This window comes from Agelaius phoeniceus, chromosome 6 (assembly GCF_051311805.1).
Source record: "Agelaius phoeniceus isolate bAgePho1 chromosome 6, bAgePho1.hap1, whole genome shotgun sequence".
Taxonomy (NCBI): domain Eukaryota; kingdom Metazoa; phylum Chordata; class Aves; order Passeriformes; family Icteridae; genus Agelaius; species Agelaius phoeniceus.
Genome location: NC_135270.1, coordinates 32,480,304 through 32,506,415, shown reverse-complemented (window position 1 = coordinate 32,506,415; position 26,112 = coordinate 32,480,304). Strand labels below are relative to the sequence as shown.

Here is a 26,112-nt window from a genome sequence, read left to right as displayed (position 1 = left end):
TCAGAGAATGTTTAGGGAAGGAGGTACTGAAAAACAGAGAACATAAAGAAGCAAGTAAAGCACACGCCCTACATATTTATGTCAGGGTCACATAAACTAGCAATATTTAAGTGACTGTTACCAACCCTTAATGCAACAGTGCAATCACCTTTCAAAATCAGTAACCTGGCACCTGTATCTTAAAGGTGATGATAAGTGATAAGAAGTAACCAATACTTCTGTGTTACACACAGAGATCATGTCACTTGGGGAGCAGTAAGAACATAGAAGTTTTGCATCATTTGAACTTCTTGTTCAAATAGCTGAGTTGTCAAGCAAGTACCACTGAAAAATGGGACACTGATATATACAGTAATCCCAATCACCCATGAGTTAAGCATTTCCGTAAAGAAAACCAATTTTCAGCTATTCTCTATAATTTTAAAACTCAAAGGATTCTTATTTAGTACTTGAACTCTGTTACTGCCATTCTTTTTGCTTGAGCAGAATTACCATTAAAAAAAGAAAACTGATTTACTCTTCACTCAAATTTTTCTTTAAAAAAAAAAAACCTTGGAAAACTCTCTACTTGAGATAGAAAAGTAAAACCTATTTTTAATGCAAGCCTTGCTCCACAAGTTTATCTGTTCAGGTTTTTCAAGATGGCCAAAGGTCTTTTGTTTACATCAAATTCTCAAGCATGTACTGACCTTGCAAAAGACAAAAATGCAGCAATGCATTGCAATAGACATACCAAAATTAAACACAGACCCAAAAGAAAGAGGTGAAAAAAACAGATCAAGTGTTTAGGGAAGAGAATGTAACTGTTGCCTCACAATCCTTATACCTATTGTTCATTATGATTATGCTCCAGTGACTGTTTTGATTTTTATTCTACATTTTTTATTGTATTTAACTGCTAGGTACCTAGAGAAATTATATGTATTATTATTATTATACATTATATGTATTATTACAATATCAAAACCATTCTCCCAGTTTTATTTGAACTGCACAGCATTTCTCTATCTTAATCTTTAATGCACCAGAATTATTCAGCCATGGCCTAAAAAACCAAATGTGAAAAATTCATGTCCAAAATTATATTTTTTCATCTTGATAATCATCATCGTGGAATCCAAGTATTGTTATTGAGGGTATGTATGTTGGCAATTTTTGGCTGGTTTACTGCTAATGCCTACCACATTTAAAGAAAAGTAATCAAGTGCCTGGATATGTTTTGATCAGCTCTATAATGATATTTTAAAAATATATATTTTAAAGAATCTATTCACAGCCAAAAATCTGATGAACAACCTTAGTTTACTGTAGGTCACTTAACCCTCATCTTTCAAATAATGAGGGCAGCTCTTCAAACATGGCAAGATTCTGCTCACAAAGTAAGGTTATCCTATCACTTCCACTTCTCTTGCTCTTTATGCTTCAACAGCATTTTTACTAAGTTGATTCAAGACCCATTCCCTGAAGGCTTCACATGGGACTTGTATTTTATATCAGCCAAGCAACATGAAAAAGTTTGTTATATTCAAGACAATTAAAAATACATGCATTTTTAAATGCTGAAAAAAAGAAACAAACTTAACAACTTAATCTGAATCCAGGATACCTATTTTACACAGAAATATAATAAGCCCTAACAAAGAAGCTCCATCAGGCCAGTGACATCAGCTGTTATCAAAGGCACCTGGCAGTTCTTAAGACTATTTTCAGCTGCCTTTTGAACTATTCAGTAAGAAATTTTCATGGTCTATTGTCTGCTTCAGGTGGCTTTTCCTTACCTCCCCTTACCATCCCCTTGTAAAGGAACCAGAGAATGACTTGAACATTTTTGTGTGAAAGCACTTGAGACACTGTAACCCCTTTCCCTCCCTGAATCAGTAACTTGAAATCAGACTGCACAATGATTTTGCATGAAAGAGGTATGTTCTGTGCATTTTGTGAAAAATCTGACCTGACTTAGCCAAGTACAAGCTTCTAGAAATCTGAGTTTGTACCTAATTTTTACAAGATCTGCTGAAGCTTAACAACCAGTCACCGCATCTACCTCCTCAGTGGTCTTCTGCATGTCATCCCAATGTGCAAGGCAACTGAATTAAATTTCTTCCTACTTTCAGTTTTGAGTGAGAGTCAGATTTTCCACTGTAGAAGTCTGCATTTACCAGGCTTTAGGTAAAACACTGACCACAAATTGTCACCCTGCATATTTCTGCAGCCTCACCTATGGTGATATCCCTAACACAGTTGAAAACAATGGTCTGTCACTTGATATTGTTGAGTAACTTGAGTAGGAATTTGGGAATACTGACAGAGAATGTGGGGAAAAGATGGAAAAAACAGTTTATAATGGAGACCAGAACTGGAAGCTTGAAAGAATAAACTGGGGTTGATTAGAGAATGAAAGAAACTAAGAGGAACATAAGAAGATGTGGTAGTGAATGAAACCAAATGAGCAATGCCAAGCAGAACAACCAAGACTTGGGGATCACTAGGACTGGTAAGAATTCTGCATTTGACAGAATTTGAAAGAATTGGATTTTAATAAATATATTTAGGAGGGAGCTGGCTCACAACAAGAGACTGAAAAAAGATCCACCAACAGAAATCAACAAACAGGAAAAACAACAGAAGGATGGAAGAGTGAGAATTAGTAGGCAGGCAAGGGCTGATAGCAGAGAAAGAACAAGCAGTCAAGAGACAGTCTGGGACTAGTCAGGCCTAAATATCAGATTGAAAAGGCAGAGTCAATGCCACACTAGAGATTGGCATGAAGCAGAGAAAGCTGGAACTATAAGCAAAAACCGAAAAACACAGTGTTTGTCTTCAGAACCTATTGAAAGACATAACATAAAACATCCTAAAGACTCTATATTCTCTGCAAGTATCTACAAACTCTTTTCTCCTCCTGAGACTTCCACTTTCCACCTGCTTCTGCTAACAATAAAAATGTAGCGCAATAATGCATAATTTTATTCCTTTCTTAATTCAAGCAACAGCAATATTTATGCATTAGATTTAAAAGCTCTAATGCTGCTAATTATCAACATGACACCCATACCACATAATACCTCATTTTCTATTTTTAGGTTGATTTTAAGTAAAGAATTACACACAGACGCACTTATAAATGATATTAAACAAAAAAGAACCAAAGACTTTTAATTCCTCGGACATCACCAATTACTCCATTTAACTTCATCACCAGCATTAATTCTGTCTTTATTACATTATCCCAAATGATTTTTTCTATGCTATCTCATTCAATTAACAGCATATTTTCTGGGATAAGACAAGTTTTATCTTGAAGGATGACACTCTCTTTAGGACCCTGCATTTAATATTATAGAACCTAACTGTTACATAGGAGAACATGTTTTTAATCTGAGCCTTTGCTAAAGAATTCTTAACTGGCTGTATTAATTACATAGTTGTGCATTAATAGTAAATAACAAGATTTTAAGAGTTTTTAAAGGTTTGGTATTAATGAAAAATTGGAAATTTAACTCCATTCCCTCTCCTGTACTCCCTAACCGCTTGTTGCAATTAAATTGAATTTATTCTGTATCTTCAGAATGCTGAACAGTAATATACTAACAACAGCAATTATCAAATAAAGCAGATGTGTGTGCTTCTTCTCAGACCACCACAAATAAATGACTGTATTCCCAGTTTTTACGCATTAACCAAAGAAGCTAAAGAACAAAGAACACTGCTGAGACAAATTGCTTTTTTATGTCACTCCAAGAAATCTGCATTACTGTTTAGAGGTACTTTTTTCTTCCTCCAAAAGAAAGTACTTTATTCCACTGCAGTTTCTTATTGAATTATTTCACTCTAGAGAACAGTAACAATATATCCTAAAATAAAGCACTCTCTAAATCAAAGATTTAGAATTAAGAAATAGGATGAATATATGAACACTACCTTCCAATATTATTATTTGAGGCATTAAGAGAATCTAAAGAGTGAAATAAATGGGGAGGTAATATATGTGTTGAAGTATAACTCATGAAAAATACAAATTAAAAGAGCTAAAACATATTTTCTTATATCCTCAGTTCAAAAGTACTATTCTTCAGAACATTTTAAAGACATTCTGTAGGCTAACTATTGGGTTATTAAAAAGCTGAACCATGGAGACATGGCAGCTCAGGACAGGTCTCTTGCTTTAAAAAGTTTTGAATTACTATATCTACTTTGCTCCCCAGACTGTGTTAGATACACATTTCTGAGATCCATACTATGTGCCTTGACTCCACCATTGTTTTCCATGCAACACAAGATTCTGAGAAGTTAATACACATTTCACAATACTGTGATTAAAACCTGACAGCTTAGGCCCAAGTTTACAATGTTCATGTGAAACAGAACTTCAGAAATTGATTCTTGCACAAAGAAACAAATCTCTGTTCTTTGTTTCTTTATGTAGCTAACTTCTAACTTACCCTACCAAGCTGCGACTGAAAAATCCAATTATTTAGATTTGAGAGATTGCAGAATTTCCAAGGTACTACAAAAACTGCCATAATACATTGTTTGCAGCTTTTTACTGAATGGTATTCCAACACAATGGCATATTAAGAGTTTTTAAAATAATTTTAGATGCAATGGTTGTTACACTGAAACCATTTTACACTGGTTTTAGTGTAACAACCCCATATTATTAACATATGGCTGAATAACCCCAGCATCTAGTACAGACTGTCCCTCCACCTTCTCCTTTATTATCTCCTCTAAACAGGGGAAAACAACTGGTCATTATTTTCAAGGAGAGCAACACTTGCTATTCATGCACACATTTCTACAGTGCTGATCACAAATCTCTGTTGAAACAAACAAGAGCAAGCAGCTGCCTGTTTGCTGTGTTTTGTCAAACCAGCAACTTTTTTTTGTTTCCTGGAAAACTACCCAATAACCAAGATCAGCAAGAATAAGCTCAATGTTACTGGATGCTGCACACACTCAGACCCATCTTTTGACTAGAAGGCCATAAATGCACTAGCCAGCATCCCTCTCTTACTCCCCATCTGTCACAGCTCCGTGCAGCCTGTATGCTATGAGGCTGCACCCATGGAGAATTTCAACACTCTAAAATACATAAATGGCAGACTCACTGAGGCAGACAGGAATGGTATTCTAGCATGGAGTTTCATCATCAAGGACAACAGCCAGAAAAGTAGCCATGTCTCAAAATACAAAACTAAAAAGCCCTACAGATTGGAAAAAGCTTACCTGCTGAGCTAAGCAAAACACTGAAGTCTGTTCCTCTCTGTGACTCCCCAGCTTCATTCTGTCCCTCTTTTTCTGTATCCTCATAGCGGCTCCAGTTAGAAAATACCTTTCTTCTTGAATAGCATTTCACTTCTTCCTTCCCTTCTTCATGGAGTGATTCAGTATCATCATCCTCCTCTACCTGTGACAATCAAATGGACAGTTAAGCCATTGCAACATAACAGCATTTTGTTCTGCATTTCAAAAATCATTCATGCAAACAATACCAACCACAGAAATAAAACCCAGAAAGACAAATCCATCTGGATGCCCACATACATTTCAGCTGGTGAACTTACTATCTTTGTGAACTGTATGTAATTCATCAAGAATGTAACTAAAAGTATTGAGTAAAGCTTCAGCTCCTACACGGGATCAAGCAGTGACACTGATACAACTTCCACTACTTTCCCTTCTATTCTGAAAATTCATAATGACTTCAAAATAGCCTTCTTCCTAAAACTGAGAGCAATGGATAGGGAGTGGAACTAAGAATTGAAACCAAGAGTCTCTGTCTCTGTCCAAGTGTTGTAGTGATACAGGTTTTAACTGAAAAAAACAATGTTTCTACAGTGGAATAGGAAAAGATACATTCTGCATAAAAACATTTTGAAAATGGTGATTTACGTAAGAATTTCCATTATAACAAACTATAGAGTCAAGTAATATGGAAAAATTAATCAAATTTAATTTCCTTCATGAAAGCTATTTTATGGAAATAGAAATGAAAAAAATTAAATACACTGCTAGCAGTCAACCTACTAATCTTAATCTCTTAAAGAGTCCTAGGGTCAAAAGTAGAACTTATTGCAGAGTCAAGATAAAAGCAAAATAGGCATTTGCCACAAGTACTCAACAGCTGTGGAAAACTATCCCCTGTCTTGAATTCTATATATGCAGCTCTCCCGGAGCTTGGGTTTTAGCTGAAATGACTGTTGCTTCACAAAAAGAAATATTTGCTTCCTGGAGGGAGGAGCACTCAACAGGCAAGAGATTAAATCTGTCACAATTACACAAATGCACTCTCAGGTGTCAAACAGATGACAAAAAGGAAAATATTCTATGCATTCTCACTGGTTCTGTGTAATTTTCAGGTAAATTCTCTTTTCTTTGTATTCATCAGATAAATACACTAAAATGGTGTTGTAGGTAAACAGTTGGTTATGTGAACAAGTAGATGAAGTGACAATTACATTACTGGAAACTGAGGCAGAGCCATAATTTCCATACAAAAAAAAGAAAACAAAAAAAAAAAAAAAAAAAAAAAACAAAAAAAAAAACAAACAAAAAAAAAAAAAAAAAAAAAAACAAAAAACACAAACCCAAGTTAATACTTCTCTATTCTTCTCCATGAAATTAATGATTTGCTATAATCCAGCAAACCTAGAGAAATTCAGTGCCCAAAATAACTTGGAGCTGATACAATTCACAGGTCAAAGCAAGAACAGTGCTACAAAGATAGATCAGTTTTGTACTTTATTTTTAAGAAAAGAGCAGAATCATCTTAAGCAACTATAACATTATAGACAATTACTTCTTATAGACTTGTTTGAAGAATTCCTTTCAGCTGTAAACATAAAATACCCAGGAGTACCACTCCCATAGTTCAACAAGCTTCCAGTTAACTAGTATGGATACAAATGTTTTCTCTTAAACCAGATTAAATTCTTTTTCACTTTCTGTTATTAGCTGCATATGCTATACAGTGCACCTCAAGAAAATTTCCCTTCTTAGAAGTGAAATAGTTAACTTCAAGAAATAAACCACAAATTCTCAGGAGCATTAACAGCAGCTGTGCAACCTGGTTCTGCAAGTACTGTCCTGAAGCTTACTGTCCAAACAAGTAAACTTCAAATAAAAACCTGCTTCCGTTTCCAATAAATATTTAATGGAAAATCTTACATGATGCACCACCAAACTACAAAACAAAACTGCAAATAATCACAATTGAATAGTCAACATTCAATTAATTTAAAGATGTGTTAAAATTTTCAAATACATTAAAAACTTATCAGTGAAACTTCAGAAAATCGTTTGCTTCTACCATCTCACATGACAGCTACCAAGTAAGAGCCCCAGGAACTCAAACATACACCTTAATCACCTTTCTCTTAGCTGCCTATTCAGCTACACCATATGCTACTAACATTGTCACCCCACCTTACTGAATATGAGTCGTAATCAGTACAGAGCAAACATCTGTCCGATGTGTAATGAAATAAACTACCCTCTTGCCACATTGTCAAATCACAAAAGATACAAGCTGAAACAAATTCTAGAAGCCAACTCAGATATAACCTTTAAAAAGTATTACTCATGTAAGGAGAAAAACATAGGCCTTTAAATAGTATGAAGCTATCTACATGTTATTGCTCAGTGTTCTAACACCACATGATACCACAGGAGGTATAGCATCTATCTGCTGTGCCTCAGCTCCAGACAGTAATGCATCACCATTTGCACATTTCATTGAAATTTTCAAAGTGTGCAAAGCATGCAAAAATCCAGCTGAACAAAACCAGGAAACCTTCAGACTATTTTGCATATCAGAAGAATGAAAAAAAAATGTGTGCAATATTCCACCTAAACACTAAAGCACTCAAACAACAGGGAAAGGGCTTAGCTGCCCTGCAGAGGAACTTTCATAATTTGTGGTCTTCTGCCAAGCAATGAATTTTTATCCTTTATGAGAGCCTGTGACTGCACTTTTCTTCTAAAGGAAAGCTAAGTGCATAGTACAAATGACCACAATCTGCAGTCTAACAGAGAAAAAAAATACTTTAGTACACTAATTTTACATACAGGGTTGGGGACAGTATGGTATTGAGAAAATATCAGAAAGTGGGCTTTTTGTTTGACTTTTCTTACAGATAAGAACACATTGATGCACGTGGTTCAGGAATGAAGGTGTTTAAATGAAGTCAACATTGCTCTGAACAAGTAATTTCCCCTGGGGTCATCCTTCTGCACTTTCCTGAATCCCAGAGTGGTTTGGATCAAAGTACACAATGGAGAAAGTGCAACAGTGACCTCTTGCATCCCACTTCAATTACTCAACCACGATTCACTGAAAGTGCAATCAGTCCTGGCATGTTAAGTACATGTGTCCAAGCACTCAACGAGAATTGTTGGGCTCGAAGCCCTTTTACAAAACAAAACTCAAAGTGCATTAAAAGTCAGGGCTTCCATTAGACTTTCTAAAACTGTACTTACTATCCTTAGGAAGCCACAGGAGCTAGAGCTTATAGCCTTCTTCCTGTTCAATTCTGGTTACACTGAAGGAAAAAAATTGGAACTCTTCATCTTCGTCAGTACTTGGAATATTGTACTTATTCTACAGTAACAGAATCATCAGACATTCAGCTTACCTTTCTTTGGACCACCTGCTGTTCCCTATCATGTAGGTATCATGCATTACTAGATTTCCATTCTTATTTATTTTGCAGCATTCCTCCCAGTTATCTTCCCAATATGTCACTTTACAGTATGTAAACTTCATTTGAGCTTTTTTGTTAATCCCTTAGAAAGAGCATAGCTATTTGACTTTTCCACTTCCTTCCCAAATTATCTTTAGAAACTCTTCAAAATTATATTGATCAAGTGCTACTTTATCTCTGTATTACTGTTTTGAATTACAGCTACAACATATTCACATTTCCTTAATCTTTTCCATTCTTTATTATGGACACTCACCTACAATACCCCAGACATCATATATATCCTCTCAGTCACAAAAAACAGTCAGTGCCATACGGGGATCCCTGCATATTCATGGACACCCATAACCACTGTCTATTCCCTACATTTGCTGCTCTCGCAACAAGCAACAGCACATACACATTCCTTAAATAAACTTCTGTCTTGATTCCCTCTTCCCTTCATAGAAACTGCTGTACAGCTGTGGTGCAAGGACATTCAAGCTTACCAAGATGTCTCAATCCCATTTTCTCTTCTCATCAGGGTAAAAGGCCAGTAAGAAAAAATTAAAATATTCTCTGGGTTGAATCTGATCCAGATTATCAGCTGCATCATGAATGAGCACATATCTTTTTTTTTCTTATTTATTTTTAAAATACTAAGGTGTATATGCAGAGACAATCTTTTGGTTGTCATTCTAACTTTGGCAGCATCTGTTAAGGCCAAATTTTCACAGAAGGGACTTCTAAGTCAAAGGGTCAAAAAAACGTTTATAATTAAGCAGCAAAGCCATTCACGATATCTACACCTTAAATTGTTTCACAGAATAGAAGTCTGTATATGGAGACTTGTATGCCTGTAAATTAGTAAAACAGTTTGGCTGATATTGAGTTCTTAGTGGTTCCTCTGGGCAGACCAAAGTGGAAATGTTAAAGACTGTTATTCTTTAATGTTAGAGACACTCACTCATTAATGACTTAAATTACTCTTGGAAAGACATACTTCCTTCAAATTTCATGGTTCAAAGTTTTTGGTAGTGTAACCAAACAGGAGCAATGGGATTACACCAGGAATTATCTTAGTACATTACAGATACAACACAATCTCAAAAAGAATTCCTTTTTTTAGCAACAGTGCTCATTACATGCACTTTATTTATATTTAAAACTAAAAAGGTACAGGAAAATTCCCTGACAGCTTAATTTATGTATTACTATGATTGATAGGCTAATACCTCATGACAGTTATATATAGCATAAAAATCTTCAAGAGTTTTCTTATTTTATACATTTAACTAATTAAAACCCCTATACATATATATATATATCCCCCTTTTTGTAAGTAATTACTTGACAAAGGAATGCATCATCTGGTTTATTGTGGTGGAAATTTAACAGACTCTGTAAATAATGAACTGCATGATATACTAAAGAAAAACAGACTACATTCAGAACAATGGCAAATGGAAGCAGAACTTGCTGTTCAGCTGGATCAAAACCCCACCTCCTAAAATATTCCTTCTACTCTTTAAATTTTTAACATGATCAAGCACCAGGGCTACAAGGTGTCCCGCATCTTCCTCACAAATCATTAACATTTCCACTAAAGCCATATTCTGTACAAATCTTATGCCTCACTGAATTGAAATGAGAACTATTAGGAGCTAAATATCTCCTTTAGATTCACTGAGACAAGGAAAAAGAAAAAGCCCCAAAGGCAAACAGCTTGGTTATTTTGTTTGTAACTACCGATTTAAATGGCAGACCACCTTCTCTTTCAAAGACCTAGAAAAGAATCCATAAATCCTGATGCTCACCCTTCACTGCCCTCTCAGAAGTATCTCCATGACCTGCTAGTACATGATTAGCACATGGTCCTTTGAATGAGAGCCTTACAGGGGGGACAAAATGAACCAATCTAATACATGCTGCTCAAATTTCATACTGTAGCTTTCAGAGACCCAGTTTGAAAACTGTTGACTTGTAGATAAATTAAACTTAATAACCATGCACTGTAGGTTAGCAAGACTTTGTTCTTGGCAAAGCCTGCCAAGTAATTATTTATTTCAGAAAGTGCATATTTGAGAGTGCTGCTCATTAGATACAGGATTTTCCAAACTACAAAGCCACTAGCTAAAATTTCACTCTACTGATTTAGATTAAAACTCCAAACTGAAGGATACTTGATGGGGTATGTTGTGAGAACAGTATCATTATAAATTCAGTACTCATTCTGCACTAACTGGAAAATTTGGTAGAGTATCAACAAGTTGCATTAACTGCAGAAGTAGCCCTCTGCCTCTTTTCCCCAAGGCTGTCCCATGCTGTGAACAAAGAGTCTGTAGGAAGTTTGCCCAGCTGCTGTCTATAGATAATGAGACTTTTGATTTTCTAAACTTGCCACACTAATACATTTCCACCAACAGAAATTCAACTGTATTTTTTCTTTAACTCAGTGGAAATGATTTTATGAAAGTTACTGGCAACTATGTAAACCTATCAAGCAATTCATACAAAATTATCATATGGACCAGCATAAAACCTGGCATCTCTTCTACCTTCAAATTGTCAGTAACTTTAAAAAGCTGATTTTTTGTCTTACGAACATCCGTCAAAAATATGAGTGCAAACATAAAATAGGAGCCTTTGTCTTGACAGAAATAAAAGGTTTCAAGAAAACCTCACAAAGCACATTGCCAGAAAGGTTACAGCATTTTCAGTAAGATTACTGATTATCCCTAAGTATAGGCTGTGCTTGGCAAAAACCAGAAGTTTATATATTGCATACATATGGATCCACATATGTGAATGTTGCATGTCTTATTTTGAAACCAAGTTACACTTTGTATTCTGGAGTGGTAAAGGAAATCTTCTGGAGAAAGATAATTGTTTTTACCAAATCTGCTGTTCCTAAAAAGAAGTTTCCTAAACTGCATTAGAGACTGACAATATCCTGAAACTGTTTCAATTCTTATGTGTTAATGTCACCGTATTATAGAGTAATCCAAACTGAAAGGGATTGCAAGAGGTCATCTTGTCCAAATGCCTACTCAAAAGAAGGTCAAAACTGAAATCAGACCATGTAGGTTGGGGCTTTGTCTACTCAGGGCTTGAAAACCTCCAGCAGTCTACTTAATCCTTAGTATTTCATTTTGCTGTTTTATTCCAGCACTTCTAAAATTGCAAAAGCAGTTGTATTAACAGCTTTAACAAGAACTTGTAAGGAACACACATGAGGAGTTCTGTAACATCAAGAAAAGCAAAATTTATTGAGGGGAAATATTCACCTCAACACTTAAATAAGTGATGTTTTAAAGGATATTGCTATTTTACTAGTTTTCATGAGGCAATGGGTAAGAGAGCCTCTCTCAATAATTTCTGTTATAAACTTCTACATATTGAAAAGCTTTGTAGTTCTGCAACTGTATAAATGACAAAGTAAAAGCACAACAAATTATGTAAAAAGCTCAGTTAAAGCATCCATCTGCAGAACAGAGAAAAATTTGATTTTAACTCACAGAGTTACATAAACTTGGAACAATGTCTGCTCAAAGAGCAAGGTATGCAGAAGACCTTAGTTATATTAACAAGTCTAATGTTTATTTAACAAACCCTACATGCACACAGCTTTAGAACAAAGGCAACAAAAATCCAGCAACTGTACCAAGATCAAAAACAACAAGAAGAAGCTTCAGGGTTTCTCATGCAAGGAGAGGTACAGGACAAAGTTTGTCAACAGATCTATTTTTTGCCACAATGAAAATAGGAAAAAGAAAAAACAAAAAACAAACAACCCCCGAAAAAAACACTCAAAAGATGTCTGCTCTGCTATATTACACATGAAAGGAAACTTCCAAAGTTTACATTTTAATAACAACAAAAAAATCACCTACCTTTAAATTCAAAAATATTTGATAAGAGATACTAACAAGTTAAAAGTTTAGGGCTTTTTAAAATGCACCTATTTTGTAAAAAAGAAAGCACATAGGAGTAAAACATTATTTCTCTATGTATTTCAAAACATAGAAATAGCTTAGTGATATTCACCCACACTGTTCTATTTTCAATTGTTATTGCATTAAAGAAGAAAAAATTTTGCAAGACACCAAACAGAACAGGATTGTTTGAAATGGTATCCCTAAACTGATGGAAACTTAATCAATAGTTTCCTTCTCTCTTCTACTTCTAAACCTTCTGCCAGCTTCAGTTCCTTTGTCATTTCACAGCACAATCAGACAAGCACAAATAATGGTTAGATAGGCTGGAAGCATGCCATGAAACATGGGAACTGGGAAGCAGGTCCTTCCTTCATATCTGGCAGCAATTATCTGCTAGATTGTCTAAGTGTACTCATAAGCCATATCCTTGGTTTTAATTTCCTGCAATGTTGAACTCCTTTTTCTAAAATAAATTTTGTTTTCTCTTCCCATTAAAGACTTAGAGATTCTCCACTACTAGTCCTACTCACATAATACATGTGGAAACAGGGGTGTCCTTTGTCAAAGTCATACAGTTTTAGAAAAATCCTTTGCAAGAAATATTTATGTTGCTTGATAAAATTTTTAACAAACTTCAGAACATTTGCCATACGTGACCGCTTTTAGACCCCTTTTTCAGTTAAGGTTTTAAAGTAGTCATTCAGATGTGTAAGGCATCATTCTACAGGTTCTACATACAAGTACTGGTGTTTGGTTCACAGTGGGAAATTCTATCCTGATTTTTAAATTAAAGCTGCCAACATCTGTCACTTTTTGAGATCAACCATCACACAATAATGTCTTATTCCAAACATATAAATATTTACATAATGAAAACTAAAGCTGCAAAAGGAGACACTCCACCAACTTGAAACCCTATAAAGGTCCTGTATAAGAAATTCCAGGCAACAGCATTTTGTTTTCCTCCCCTTTCACTATATCTGCAACACTCTCAGTAGCATAGCTGCTACATTTTTCACCTTTCATTACTAATGTATTACCATTTCATAAATATAAATTCACATGCTACCAAAAAACCTCACATCTCTATTACCCTTCTATCAACAAACCAGCAGACCCAGCCATTATGCATTTTGTAAATTGAATTCCATTATTACATTTACAGCATGGCATGTTCAAGCACAAAAACTTGAGTTACAAATAGCCTGATTTGACAATATTTTCAGTAAGGGGAGTAAAAAAAGGTACTTTTTAGAACCAACAACGAGCCACACAGTAAATCAATGAACAGTAAGTTATTAACAAGATACTAAGGATAAAAAGCAGTTTGTCTGATGTGCAAACAAAATACGTAATTATGACCCAGAATGCAAAATCCCATATGAAGAAACAAACAAGCAGGATAGATATATTGAATTAGATTAATTATAAAAATAATTCAGTCACGCTAAAAAAATAACCACGTACTACAGCAATGCTACATCAAAAAAGATACTATAACCTCAACTCACAGAGTTTTAAACAGCATTTCCGAGACCAATACTACAATGAATTTCTTTCTTTATATAGTGGAAAACCAGAAAAGATGCAGAGAGTACTAACTCCCCACTTGACAAACACCAAAACCTTTCTTCTTCCTTGTGTCTTAAATTACATGAGGAATGTAATTAATTAGCTAATCCATTTTCTTAGGTATCTGCAAACCAGCCAGCTCAGGGATACAGGGAAAGGAGAAATTAGTGAAATAGCAATTAATCAAGGTTATGAATCTAAGAGATTGTAATCCCTGCCTCACAGTCAAGGCAGGATCTCCCTGACAGAATACCCCAGTGGTGAAAAAAAACCAGCTACTTACACCCTCCATTATTCATTTGCCTCGCACAAGTCAGTAGCACCTTTCCTAGAACAAATTCAGCCGAAAAAGAATTGATCAACTGGAGTTCTCTCAGGCACTGTGCAAGGTGTTGTCCCATAATGTAGCAAATTGGCCAAATGTCTGATTTGTGTGGGTTTGCCTTTGAAAGTGATAGATTTGGGTTGAATTCACATGCACTGTAATTTAAAATACAGCTGTATTATGCACAATGCATCTCTACCATGCTGCCCCAAAAGAAAAGGCAGCTACACACCACACACCCCATTTTCAAGCCCTTTCAGAAGGATAACTCAAAGATGGTAAAGGCAGTAGTATCCCAGAGCATGCTCTCCAACTCCTATACCACAGTCCAAGAATTAATGATAAGTGTATTTGGGGACTGTGTCCGTACATCAATGATAAAAGGTGTAGAGACATCACACTGTCCTGACTCAGGTAAGTCAGAAGCAGAATTATTTATCATCAATGTGTGGCATGCACTTGGTCTCAAAGCTGTGCATTTTGGACAGAAACAACATTTTCTCCAGAAAAAATAGTTCTGCTTGTCCTGCAATGAACTGAGAATAGATGGGGACTGAGGCAAAAGAGAGGGGAGTGCCAAAACAAAGCAAAGAGATGTGTGAATAAACACAATCCATGTTTCTTCAGCTATTGCGCAACAACAGCATTTTATCCAGAAAGTGGAAATAAATTCAATTCCCTTTTCTACACAAATGCATCCCAAGTTGCACCTCCCACTTCCCATGAGAATACAGTGGTTTTACACACTGGAGTGGGAGATCTAGCCTTTTTTCTCAGCCAGATCTATTCTACTTTATACAGCACCTGGACACTCCCAGTAGGAGAACTCGAGAAGCTGCTGGCCTATGTGTCCTGCAGATGCACAATCACCACACACATTAAAACAAAAAAAAAAAAAAAAAAGAGAACAAGAATGTAACACTTAATGGCAGTCTTTCATTCCTACTCTCTTCATGACAATACCCTCATGTTTGTATATAAAGTACAAAGGATCTGAAAAAAATTGAAGGAAATTGAGGGAAATTGAGGGAATTGAGGAAAATTCAGATTAAAAATTATTTCAAGTTCATTGGCAGGTCACTTATCTAAGAAGTGAAAAAAAGCTTCACTGCACTTTGTATTTGAAACTGGGAAGAAAACAGATTGCAGATTGAACTTTTTTCCACATCCTCAAATCCTTCGCCTCAGTAGGCATTGCAGACTGAAACTTTTTCATCGTGTACTCTCTGTATCTAACATGGGCTCTGTATCCCCTGCCTGCCTTTTTATCAAAGTCAGTGCTAATGGCTCTGTAACATTACCCACAACTGTTTCTAACGTAAACTGACACACACAAGGATGTTTTTGCCATATATTTTGAAAGAGCTGAAAATAATACAATACCTTATTAAGAGAGGTTTTTCTCTGCATCATAACCAGTATTTTCTGGGGCTAACAAAGAATACAATAAGGCAAGAAAATAAACAAATACTGATAAGGTCATCAGTCTGTTTTGCTGTCTCACAGAAAATAATTAAACCACTTTTCATTATACTTTCTCCTTCAGGGTTTCATGTAATTTAAATAAGATTTTTTTCTCCTTTCAATTATTCAACAGAAAACAAGCATTTGTAACAGTCATTTAATTGCAAGTCCTGGAAGTCAGCTTAAACAAGTCAGTATAGATATTTGCAAATCATTTTGTTTTTATGCACTATGTTTTCCAGACTACTATTGACTGATAAAATGCAAAGACAAAACAAAAATCTTGATTTTTAATATTTTGTGTATTGCACTTTCTGATTTGTCAACAGTACTAATAAGATCAAATTGTATCATTAAACATTCAATCTATTCCATCATTACAGTGACACACACCAGAGTAAGCTAAAAATTATTTCTGTAAAAGTATTAATGGAGAAGAGGTTACACATGTTTGTATGTTCACAGTCTTTTCATATTGATATAGTGACCTATTGATGAATTTGTAGTGAGCCTTCAGTGATTTTTCAGTGTTGCCTCTCAGAAACAATTTACTTTCTTATTGTTCACCTAGGTATTAGAACTCTTCCAGTACAAATTCAAGCTTCTACTATAAACAATTTTTTTAAACTTGAGGAAAAAAGGAAAAAGCTAAAGCTTTTTTTGGGTTTTTTTTCCCCTTTAGACTGAGGAAGGAAGAGACTTGACTCAAAGGTTCTTGCTTGAAAAGAAAAAAAAATATCCCTACAAAGAGTAATCCTCTTCACTAGTTTGCTCTATTGGTGACCTTTAGAGAGATCTACCAAAGCTGAAGAGAAGCTTAATTAGCAGAAAGGGCAGCTGAGAGAACAGGTAGCATGAAGAAAAAGCTTCTAGTCTTTATTGTACGGGATGAGAATTTTTGAAAGAGGGATGAAATACTAAGATTGGTTCATAAATGTTGGATACTGGAAGTCAGCACTCTGAGTTAGCTAAAGATAGTATTAGCCAAGAGAGATATCTGATTCTGAAATCAATGTTTTGCCTAACAGGAATGATGCTCCAGTTAAAGGCAAAAAACATTTCATCACATACACAAGAAAGAGACTTGTTCTTGATGTTTCTACATCAAATTGCTACTGCTTAAACAGTCACAAAGTATGGTTCTAAAACTTTCTTAACAACTTCAGCAGCAAAAAATATTTCTCTCTCCTTGATTTTTAAAATCTGTTATGGGTAATTCAAACAGATTAGTCATGTGACTATAACCTGGTATAACTAAAGATTCCTCTCTGAAAAGCATCACTACAGTTGCAGAATACCAGTATGAAAAACCAGAAGAAATAAGCCTAGATCCTGAAAAGTTCTTATGTCCAAACCTATTTACAGCTGAAGAAAAGAGCATGACTCATATCTAGTAACATCTGTAAAAAGCCTAACATTAAAAAAGGCTCAAACAATTCTACACAAACAGAACAAAACTTACCAAGTGGTAGTGGAAAACTCCACTTACGTGTATGCATCTCCATGTTTATTTTGTCACTATCAGCCTCTTGAGATGCTCAGTGTCGCAATGTTGTTTCATATTTGAACCACCATTATGAAACTGTTTCACAACTATACCAGAGTGGTATAATACCATCGATGTTTTCAAATATCTGTCACTGCATTCACTCAAAAAGCAACCTTTGTTATTCTTATATCAAATCTGAATGCAACTTACTGCAGACATTTTAGAAATCACCACTCAAACCTCTGATATCTCTTCCTCATCCACCTCCAACCTTTTTTGGAAGAGGGTGGAGGGAGAAATCCTGTGAAAGATATTTTTCTAAATAGCCTTAAAGAATATGCTTCCCTAAATCCAACATGCACCTTAAGATAGTAGTGAAGAATCAGTGTCCAAGGTCCTCAATGCTACAACATCACACTTAAAACCCCAAGATGCTAAAATCTAATTTTATTTTGCTATTGGTCTGGAGTATAATTCTGAACAATAAGAGTTACCTCACAATGATGCTCCTAGACCATGAAGTTAACACTGCTGAGAAGAAGCTTTAAAAGTAATTTAGAACTTTCTGAGAGTGCAAACATATCCAAATTACCAACAAGGACTGGGCTGTACCTGCTGGGATGCACTACAATCCCATGATTTTATGTGCCCATCATATCCTTACATGCTCCAGTTCACACTGGTGAGCCCACTTAGGCGCACACAGAGCAGTAACTGCAGGAGAACTCTGCATCCAGTTTGCAGTGGTGAGATACAGACAGTGTTCAGCTTTTTGGACAACCGGTGGACAGCTTCAACTCTGGCTCCATCAGGAGTGAAACCACACTGAGTTCACTAATATTACACCCAAGTGTAACCTGTAACCTGCAAAGCAAATCTGCATCAAAACCCCATCCTTGACAGTAATTCAAACTGAGAGCCACACCAAAATCACTGCAGGAACCACTTTTTCTCATTAGCACAATTATTTTTTTTAATTTTGTCTCTACAAAAACATTTTGCTCTGAGACAATAATCCTTTAACATCCTTGCTAACAATTTTGTTGAAGTGGAAGAAAAAGACATACTGAGGATGAGATTATTTGCACTTCTGTTGCTTCCATGAGCATGCCACCTTTTGTTACAAATTAAAAGGAACATAATACACCACTGAAATCAGCAAAGCAGCATAATGTGAATAATGCAGTCTGAAACATGACACTGAAGAAAAAAACTAAGGGAAAAAAAAAACCAAGCCAACAACCAAAACAAATCAAAAAAAAAAAAAAAAGCAAGCCAGCAAAACCCCCTTGTTTGTATGGCAACCAGAAAAAGCTCAAGGCCTCCCAACAGGTCAGTGAAAGAGCCTAGGAAGAACTGTAGTGCAGCATCACCACTCTGTTCCTAAAAGACAAAGACCCTGGCTATTTCAGGGTTAAGGAGAGAGGCTGTACAGTCTCTAATGTAGAATTATCCTCTGGGAAAAGAGAAACAGGAATAGAAACAGGCCCTTAAGGCAAGGTTCTTACACACTCCAGCAGATCTATGGTTTTACAGCAGTTTATTACAGTGTCTACCTGCAGAGAAGTTGAAGACTTATTTTAAAAAATAAAACATACAAACAAAACAGAAAAACTCAACCCTCCCCCCTAGACCCCCTACATACACATAATACAGAGGAATTGCATACATGAAAGAATAAATGGGAAATAAATGGACCCCCCTCTATGCCTTACCACAGAACACTGAATCGCACAGGCTTGAAGTCCTGTGATTGTGAAAACCTGTAAGAAATATTCTGCCATACTTTTTTTAAGTCTCTAAATCACCACTGAATCAATCATCAGCATTTGTTTAATTCTTTTTTTAACACAGTGACACCTTCTGACTGCTACAAAACACTGTGCAGCACTATTAGACTGGCTGGAAACTCAAAACAGGGCTCCTGAAACTACCAAGTTTCTTTTGTGAGGAAAAACAGCAGCAGCACTGCACAGCACAACTTTTAAAACAAATTCATCACTTCTACAAATTTGTTTCCTTTTCAGCAGAAATGCTTACCGTGTCTCACTTGATGTACCCAAACAAACTCCTGTATTGTGCTATCTGGGACCAAACACTCATCTCAGTAGCACAACAAGATTTTTAGCTCAGAATTACAAAGTGTACCCTTCCAACAAATAACTTTTCTTCCCCGCTGTGTTTCAAAGACCCAGGGGCAAGTCCTAATAACTCACACGTACGTGTGACTTTCACACGTTGGGTGTTCAGAAAACACCACTCTGAGACGAGGAGAACATTCCAACCCCATGATGTGCACACATCCTGACTCCTCACCAAGGAATTCGGGCCCAGCACGGGACAAGGGGCGGGCTGCTTGCACCACCCACTGGTACCTACTGGTGCCTTCCAGCACCGGCACATCGCCCCGGAGGGATGCACGCTTGGATGCATGCTTGGATGCACGCATTCTTAGCCTGAGGAGTTTCAGTTCTTCCCGAAATTCTAAAATCTTCAGTTAAATATGATGGGAAGTTCTTCTGCAATATTCAAATAATTACAATTTTATATTTCCTCTGAATAAAATCCACACCAATTTACTGGATAATTAAATCTAAATAAGATTATGATTGAAAGCTGTGTTTCAGAAAATTAACCAAATATGCAGCCAGTAAAGTTACTTCTTTAAGCTAGAAAATATCTAGGACAACCTGTTACCAAAAAGCTACCAAATTACTACCCCAGAGATTTGAGAGTAGAAAAGAGGAACAAAAGCATTTAAGTAGGTGAGGACAGAAATGCACAGCCATCTAAAATATAAAAAAACCCTCAAGCTCTTTCCAAGGAAGTTACAGAAAAAGAGTCAGACATGAAGTTGCTCTGCAGCAACAATATTCATCTGTGTAATGGGATGCTTCAATACAAATCTCTTGTTATATCAGCAGGAAAGCTGGTAAAATATGCTGAATGAATAACAATAAATATCACTACACCATGCCACACTAAACAATTAGGGACTATTATGAAACTCTGGACTCCCACTGTAAAAAACAGGTTCTTCTATTGTCTAGAACCCAAAACGAATAAATTAACTTTGGGTGTATAAAAAGCATTTATGCTTTTCCATTGCACAGACAGCCTTGAAAAAATAAAAGAAAAATAAATAGGGCTGTGACAAGTGGTTACACAGCAGGTCTACTGAGTAGACTCAGTAACCTTCATTATTAATATTTTTCTGTCCTGATTCCCATGTACTTGCTACACAAGCTATCTAATCTTTCAGTCACAAATTTTATTCTCAAGGCCCCAGTTAAACCTCTTCCTTCTTAATAATGTTTTTCTTCTTGTCCTACCTAAAATGGATCTCTTTGCAGCAACCTCTCTACTCTCTGGAACATTGCTAACCAGGCCTGTCCAAAGTGTCCTCTTGGCCAGATCAAAAAAAAATTGAAATAAATACATAAATAATATAAAAAGAGGAAGAACCAGGTTCTTCAGCCTTTCCTCCTCGGTGATATCCTCTTTACATATTTCTTCATTCCTTCCCTCTGAACTTTCCCCAGCTAGTCCCAATCTTGCAAAAAATAGAACTAGTTCTTGACTGTACTGGCATCACTAATTGATACCTTCTCATCCATTAAGCTGACAGTTCTCTTCTATAAAATTGCACCTTAATCAGTCACACACTGCTACAGATATTTCCGATGTAGATGTGGTTGTATATATGACCTTGAATCGCACCCAAATGCAGGGTGTTTCTTCCATTTGTTGAGACTGTGTTCTGTGCTCCACCCTCCTGCCAGTTTAGCACTGTCTGCAAATATCAACACTGTATATTCCCTGGTGGAATTATTAATAGAAAACTGAACATGAGTAGATACAGAATGAAGCCTTGCAGAATCCCATTTAACAAAACCAGTTTGATACTGAGCCATCACAGTAGAGAAACTTCTGAGAAGGGAAGCTCTTCACACTGCATTAGCAATTAAGTACAGCTCACAAATTGATGCACATTAATCTAAATAAGTTTTTTCTAGTTGTTTTTGAGAACATTAACACAAAATGTCAGAACATTTACTGTCTTCAAGATCCAGAAATCTATTCTTCTATCTGCACAAGTTCTGTCACAGTGTTCTAAAGGCAATCAAATATATCTGTATTTGTTACTTTTGTTACTGTGCCTCTCAACTGCTTTTTCAGTTACTTAGATGGTAAACGGTTCACTCATACTAATTAGGAAAATTAATCTGATGCTGACAGCATTAGATGTTCTCTTAGATCACTTCTATATGTGCATGGACTACAAGAATGAAGATACAAAAGATACTAAATTAATGTGATGCATCTTGAAACTAACCACACATGAGAAAGACTGCACTAAAATCCATCTGTTAACATCCATTTGTGAACAATAAAATGTTTACTGCAACACTGCCCAAAGCCAAAAAAGGAACATTGAAACAGACCTGCCAATTCCAACTGCACTGGAGTAGCAGCATGTATCACAGGCACACTCAGTGTATCATTGAATGGAAAGTTAAAAGAATACCTCATAAATTGCAAATGTAATAAACCTAAAGGACAAAAGACAACGCTCAAAAAATGTGGTCAAGGACCATCAAAATAAAACCCAGCCTCATATCCACAATTTCAGAAAGTTGTTTCTATTTTAATATATGGTATCTCTTAAAGAGAGCAATTTTTAAATTCTGGCAATACATAAAACATGAATTCTGAGTTAAACTAAAAGTGCGAGATAATATTGGACCAATGTCAATTTACTTTAAGCATTAAAATGCCACATTTTACTAAAATTGAGTAATCTCAAATGTGTTTTATTTATTTAATGTAGCATAGATGAGCTAAAGCAGACTGAAACAATGGAAAAATATTCAAGATGACAGAACTACAAAGAAATCTGCCATTTGGTAAACCAGCTGGTCTTAATTAGACATTCATTTTTGAAGGGAGGACACAAAATCTTCAGTAATCAAGCCAGTTAAATCAACATGCACACTAGTTACAAAAAGACATAACAAGTGGAAGATCCTTTTCCCTCTTCAAAAGGAATAAGAACACTTTTTCTCATGGTTTCTAAATCAATTTCATATTTAAGAGAGGCAGCATCTTGTTTCAAAAGTGGAGCTGGGAATTTACTCAGAGAACCACCTTCTCAAGAGCTGACAGAAATCACAAAGCTTTCTTCTCTAAGATTCTGATCCACAGCTGGATCTACCATGCAGGGCATGGATACAAACACAACGCCTGATCTCCTTCTCCCTTAGCATATAGCTGAGGAGGGGAGAACTGACTTAGCAATTTCTGGGTCTTCCCAGCTTTGCAAATAACACAGCTGATCACCCACGACTAAAACCAAAGAATTACAGGACTCCAGCAGCAGTGTAAAGCACACAGTGCCCAGTCTTCTCATGCTCCACAAAACTGCAAACTGAATGTGCCACCACGACACTTTCTTATCCCTCTTGTACAGGTCACAAATAATGCCTTCCTGTAGCTTCAAATGCAAGCTTAGGAGCCATTAAATTAAAACATCCAAAACACAACATTTTAAGACAGTGCTTTTACGTGAATGCAATTGACAAAGATATATTGCTGACAAAATATTATGCATTTTAATGTCAATTTCTACTTCACTGTAAAAAAAAAAAAAAGAAAAAAAAAAAGAAAAAAAAAGTTTTTTTCTGAGAAGACCCCAGCATCTCAGCAGACAGTAAGGAAAGGGAATGTGGTACAACCATCACACGCCCTGCCTTATTACCTGACTTCCCAGTTTTGCAGCTCACACACCACCACTTCAGAAGATTTACCCCCTATTGCTGAAAGACAGCAGGGTCTTGTCTCACACAAAATGCTTACTCTGGGCCAAGCATCCTATCGCTGAAGTGGTGCACTCTTGTAATACAAGTCACTCTGCTGAACACAGAGAACACTAAGGAGCTGGGATTAAAAGGGGGCAACTCTCTGTCAGATAAACACTGGCTACACTGATGGAAGGAGGAGGCTCTCTCTGCTCCAGAAGTGGTGAATTATGAGATTGGCTCAGAGGTAGCACTAAAATTCAGCAGCTGCAGGCTGGCACAGCTGCTGATGCTGTGGCTGGATTGCTGGAAGCCAATCCCAAGCAAGCTGCTAAACACAAAATTTGTGGCAGGTGCACTAAGAGACCATATAGTGCTTAACGTCAAAAACCTCCAGTGGAGGAAGAACGTTACATTACACAACAATCTTTAGCAGTGTTCTCAGAAAATCTTAGCTATTGCTTCACTTTTAAAGTCCCAAATCATAATAGCCTTGGCTATTATGTGCTAGGCTAAGATAAAGAGCATATCCAAGTCAATAACAAAGTGAGCAGTGGCAAAACATATTTTTGACCCAAAAGAAACGTTTTAAATTGCAGAGTTGAATGACTTGGGAAAAAATCAGTCCAGGATAGAAATTTCCACAGCCAATACACAGAGGTGCTGAATTACCCCCGCATGCTCCTGCAATTTATGAGGGAACACTGTTGTTTTACATCCAGGATCCAAACCTGTCCCCAAACATCAGTGTGAATTCAGCAATTTATATTGCTTTCATGTGAAAGCACTGACCAGCATTCTAAGTAACTGTACCAATCGAGTTGTAACTTTCATCTCCCAAAATAAGACTAAATATAATGACAAAATTAATATTTTATATTTTTATATCCACTAGCAAGCATGGGAGTTCTAATACAGATAAAACACTGGGTGGGTTCAATTGAAACCATGGATCATAAAAGTCAAAGTGAATCTAATCAACATGATGCTGGAATTGGGGTAGCATCTGGTCCATCTACATTAGGACTCCCAGTGCTGCCAACACCAATTAGCATTAGGTCATCATTATAATCTCTTTGCCAATCCAGGGACATGATTTCCATGTTGCAACAATGCTAACAGAAGCAAAACAATCTGAATGAAGTAGTCAAAGCATTTTTTATGGGGACTCTTTTTAAAGGCACAGTGTTGATCTCATACCATGGTGAGGCAGATAATGCCTCCACAGGAAATTGCCTATGTAATTGTGGCACACAATGGTATGTCTGCACTACTTTTAATCTGCTAAAGCATTTTAAAATGGGCTGGTGCACAGCAATCAACTTCTATTAATGACAAATGATACCCAGTGAATCACAGATACCCACTATGTAAGATGTGCTCTGTTACCATGTCTTCACTGCGAGTACCACAGGCTGGACAGGACGCTCATTTCAACTTCTGATCATAAAACCCTCAAGGCTGGAAAAGATCTCTAAGATCGTTCGAGTCCAACTATTAAAACATCTCAAATGGGCCAAACCTGCTCAACAATTCTTCATCTCAATTTGCAAACTGAGGAGGCATTTTTTCAGACGCATTTTTTAAACAAGACTTTTATCTTTTCAACGCAAAATTATTCACGTATTTTGGCAAGACAAGCCCTGTGTCATGCCGCATCAGAGCGCGCAGGCTGAGCTGCCCCAGAGCAGGAATACAGCACAGGGATACTGCAGAGGCCGAGCTGTCCCGGGCAGCACCGCCGGCACTCCCAGCCCACCCGGCAGGCTGGGGCACAGCTGCCAGCGTGGCTCCACCTCGGGAAGGGGAGGAGCAGGGCAGGGGAGGGGAAGGGAGGGTTGTGCCCCTAGCCCAAGGGCCGCCCCGGGGCCCCGCACACTCAGCTCCGCCTCCCCCTGCTGCCGCGGAGGGCGGGCTCTCCTCCCGCTTACCCGCCGGTGCTGCTGGGCGCTGGGCGATGGCGGTGCCCCGCGACCTCGGGGCTCTCGCCTGCCCCGTCCCCCGCCTCCTCGGTGCCCGTAAGCGCCGCCTCTTCCCCGGCCCCCGCCTCCTCCGCGCCCGTGGCCGTCCCCGCCGCCTCCTTCCTTCGCCGCGTCGGGCGTGCCGCAGGGGCGCCGCCGGCCGTGTCGGGCCCCTTCTCTGCGGGGCCTGCTGCCGCCCCGCTCTGCCTGCATGGCCGGGCTCGCCTGCCGCGGGCCGCCGGGGCCGTGCCCGTCCCGCCCACTGCCGGAAAGGGCCGCTCGCCGGAGCCCGGGGAAATGGCGGCGGCGGAGCAGCCTCGGCAGCGCCCCCTGCGGGCAGCGGGCAGCCCCGGGCTGGGCCGGGCCCGCACCTCCTGCCGGTACCACCGGGCAGGGAGGACAAAATAACGTCCACGTGTGTGAATAAAAACAGAAAAAACATGTATTTAGTGCTTAGAAAATAGAGCTCTTAGCTAAAGCTAGATGAATTATGGAATTGTTTAGGTTGGAAAAGGTCATGGATATCATTCAGTCCAACCGTTAAGCCTGCACTGCCACTTCCACCACTAAACCATGTTCACATTTACACATCTTTTAAATACCTCCAGGAAGGGTGATTCTATTGCTTCCCTGGGCAGCCTGTTCTAATGCCTAACCAACCTCTTGGTGAAGAAATTTACCTAATACTCAATGTAAACATCCTCGGGTGCAGCTTGAGGCTGTTTTGCCTTGTCACTTGCAGCCCAGGAAAAGAGAACCATCACTGCAGCCTCCTTTGAGGCTGTTGTAGAGAGCAACAAAGTCTCCCTGAGCCGCCTTTTCTCCAGACTGACCAAACGCATCTCCCTCAGCTGCTCCTCACAGGACTTGTGCTCCAGACC

At 37.6% G+C, this 26,112-nt stretch overlaps 2 protein-coding genes across 3 annotated transcripts in view; one reads left to right on the top strand and one right to left on the bottom strand.

Moving 5' to 3' along the window:
• AVEN (apoptosis and caspase activation inhibitor) overlaps positions 1–25,547 on the bottom strand; it is an 85,592-nt gene extending 60,045 nt beyond the window's left edge. The window contains exons 1-2 of the mRNA XM_054635365.2: positions 25,202–25,547; positions 5,230–5,410 (exon numbers count right to left, since the gene is read on the bottom strand). Of these exons, the coding sequence (XP_054491340.2) occupies positions 5,230–5,410; positions 25,202–25,444 (424 nt within the window). The 5' untranslated portion in view covers positions 25,445–25,547. The remainder of the gene's footprint in view (positions 1–5,229; positions 5,411–25,201) is intronic.
• Positions 1–26,112, top strand: part of CHRM5 (cholinergic receptor muscarinic 5) — a 49,800-nt gene that overhangs the window by 12,957 nt on the left and 10,731 nt on the right. The window contains exon 2 of one of the 2 annotated variants that reach the window (XR_013182809.1): positions 8,139–22,269. The exons of the other annotated variant lie outside the window; for it this stretch is intronic. The gene's annotated coding sequence lies outside the window, so the exon portion shown is untranslated. Of the gene's footprint in view, positions 1–8,138; positions 22,270–26,112 lie in introns of those variants that run through there. 2 annotated transcript variants of the gene reach the window in all.